This window comes from Nuphar pumila, unplaced genomic scaffold, assembly GCF_984573655.1.
Source record: "Nuphar pumila unplaced genomic scaffold, dmNupPumi1.hap1.1 HAP1_SCAFFOLD_1767, whole genome shotgun sequence".
NCBI classification, from domain to species: domain Eukaryota; kingdom Viridiplantae; phylum Streptophyta; class Magnoliopsida; order Nymphaeales; family Nymphaeaceae; genus Nuphar; species Nuphar pumila.
Window position 1 is genome coordinate 12,470 of NW_028323757.1, and position 2,263 is coordinate 14,732.

General features: G+C 52.2%; 1 protein-coding gene across 1 annotated transcript; it reads right to left on the bottom strand.

The window, feature by feature from the left end:
- Positions 1 to 685: 685 nt before the first annotated feature.
- On the bottom strand, positions 686 to 1,087 carry LOC149809081 (1-aminocyclopropane-1-carboxylate synthase 2-like). Its single transcript, XM_089995006.1, has one exon. The coding sequence runs from the start codon at positions 1,085 to 1,087 to the stop codon at positions 686 to 688; it is 402 nt and encodes a 133-aa protein (XP_089851132.1).
- Positions 1,088 to 2,263: the final 1,176 nt, after the last annotated feature.

Here is a 2,263-nt window from a genome sequence, read left to right on the forward strand (position 1 = left end):
GTCCATGAAATCAGCGTCGTTGAGAAGGCAAAGGAGGTGCCACTGAGTCAGGTTCGAAACAGCGTTGAAGGGGGCAATGCTGGTATAGGTTTTAATCAGCGCCTGGTTGTAAGTGTACAATGCACCAACTCGGAACCCTGCACATGCATAGAACACGTCGTCGCATACAGCAAATACTGTCAATCAGGCACTCAGAGCTGCAACACACACAGGTGAGGTGGGAGTCATAGAGAACAGAAAAGGACAATACTTCAGGGTACAAGGAGCCACAGCACGCTGTATCATCTTTCCAGCGACCCGCATCACTGTCACGCGGCAGAGAACAGGCAACACAGTCGAGAAGCATGCCAGTACTATGCAAGCCCCATCTTTTCAATCGTAATCTCGCCCTTGTTCTGCTCAGGATCATGCACGAGGTGAGATGCACCACACCCGACATGCAAAAGTCCTTCGACATCCCGACAAGTACGTGGAGATACTGCCAAAGCTTCTTTTTTCCTGCCGCCTGGGGTCCTGCTGCTCGGCCCACTCCGACGCAACGACCATGGCACTCCGGAACAGTTTGTCTGCACCAAGCATCGACAGCGAGTAGACCTCGTCCACGATGCAGTGCACCTCATTATCGCAACACCACTGAACCGCGCTCAGGATCTGAGCGTCGCTGTAGACTTTACCCGTCGGGTTGTCAGGGTTTGTCAACAGCAGCGCCTCGGACGGATTTGGATTTGAGTGAGACAGCTCGCCGCGCGGCTGTCAGCTGCCGGGCCAAGTCATTCGAGTGCTCTTCAAAGTGAACCGGCCAGGGCGTCACTTCGTTTCGCATGTATAGGTCCTTGTCGAACATGGGGTAGTACGGGGCGGGGATGAGGCAGACGTTGCCTGGATCAGCGATGCAGTAGAACAGATTGTCAATGACACCGGCCAAGCCGCTGGAGAGGACGAGGTTGTCTGGTGCAACGGCGATGCCTCGCATCGTAGTGCGCTCAAACAGCTCGGCAAGCAGCCGCCTCAGCTCCGCAAGTCCCTTGAAGTCGTTGTACTGGAAGATCTCGATCGGCACCGGTGTTGTCGCCTTATTGCTCTCCATGCGCTCCTGCAGCAATGCTCGTTTCACTCCACTGCTTGCTGCTTATCTATACTTTGAAACAGGGACCGTGTGTGAGGAAGTGTATGAGGAAGATTGTTTTGATACTTACCTCAGAAGTACACTGGTCCAGCACCCAGCTGTGCTAACTGGGGTATCTCCAACAACATACATAAGACAAAGACTTAATGAGTGCGAGACTACTGTTGCTTGTCGGCCTGTCGTGGCCTTGTTCCTGTCTGTCTATGAATTACAATCAGATGATGTCTTCCTGAGGAAATCACATCATCCTTGGGAATTGGCTTACATCACATCAGCCTCGGAGACGACCGCACTCTGCTCGCGATCGCAACCCAAAAAAATCAAAAAGCGGACACTTCCAACGTGTCCTACCTGGCAGGTCCATTGTCGCCAACATGATCCTGTTCTGCATGGGTGACAGCAATCGCGGTGACAGCAATCGCTTGTCTGCACCGTAGGGTTCTGAGACCTAGCAGTCGGTGGAGACATTCACAGGGACGCACCCACAGCATCTCGGCAGATACCGTATTTTCCGCTACAGCTGCCATCATATATCCATCAGGGTTATCGGGGGTCCTGCATGTGCGCACGGGTGCTGCTGTCATGCTCATCAAACACACGCTTATCAAGAGCTCTCAAGCACGCGATCAAACATGCGCGTAGCCAATCACCTAAACAAACTTCATCGCAAGACCAAAACCAGTTTGCATGGAGAAGGGGTCGTGCCAGGGATCAGCCAACGCATCAAATATATGTTTGAAGTATCTTGGAGCATCACCCTTCACACGGTCGGACCTGATTGAAAGGCTGTTGTCTGTCATACTTACTGAACGACCGATCACTTTCAATCCACCGGAAGAGTTCTGCAAGCAATGCTTATACGTGGATGTAATTGTCTGTCTGCGGCATCAATCTCTTAGCAATTGGACCCTCCCAAACATGCCCTGACCACCGTACCAATGCTGCATGTAGACAATCTCACGTGCGTCTCGACAGTGTGGAAGCACCTTTGAACAGGCTGTTGCCAACAGCGTTGCGCGATTATGAGAGCATAATTGCTGTTATGCGTCAGCAGATGGCAGGCAAAGGAGAAGGAGGACTAGACTAGTCGCTATCTGAGCTGAGTCACCAGCACAGATTGGTGCATTTGTGAGCTAG